This window comes from Buceros rhinoceros, unplaced genomic scaffold (genome assembly GCF_000710305.1).
Source record: "Buceros rhinoceros silvestris isolate BGI_N320 unplaced genomic scaffold, ASM71030v1 scaffold33033, whole genome shotgun sequence".
Taxonomy (NCBI): Eukaryota; Metazoa; Chordata; class Aves; order Bucerotiformes; family Bucerotidae; genus Buceros; species Buceros rhinoceros.
In genome coordinates this window covers 1-343 of record NW_010402352.1, presented here as the reverse complement: position 1 = coordinate 343, position 343 = coordinate 1, and the positions used below count along the sequence as shown (strand labels likewise).

The 343-nt window shown below is 66.8% G+C and overlaps 1 protein-coding gene across 1 annotated transcript; it reads right to left on the bottom strand.

Moving 5' to 3' along the window:
• Positions 1 to 4: 4 nt before the first annotated feature.
• Positions 5 to 232, bottom strand: LOC104490352 (visinin-like; the record flags this gene model as incomplete). The annotated part of the gene is made up of 1 exon (XM_010132621.1): positions 5 to 232. A coding segment is annotated over exon 1 (228 nt), but the record flags the coding sequence as incomplete, so codon positions are not given.
• Between the last annotated feature and the right edge of the window lie 111 nt (positions 233 to 343).

Genomic DNA, 343 nt, shown 5'->3' with positions numbered 1-343 from the left:
CGTCGTTGGTGTCGAAGCTGCGGAAGACGTGGCGCGCGTAGCCCTGGGGGTCCGAGTTGGGGAAGAAGGTGCCGTAGATCTTCTCGAACTCGGGGCGGCTGATGCGCCCGTCGGGGCACTGCCGCTGGAAGCTCTCGTACCAGCGGCACAGCTCCTCCTCCGAGTAGCGCGTGCTGGCCTTCAGCTCCTCCAGGATCTCCTTGGAGAGCGCCCCGCTGCGGGCGTTCCCCATGGCCGAGGAGGAGGAGGAGGAGGAGGAGAGCTCGGGGCGGAGGGGAGGAAGAAGACGAGGATGGAGGAGGGGGAGGATGGAAGAGGATGGAGGGGTGAAGAGCTTGGGGTG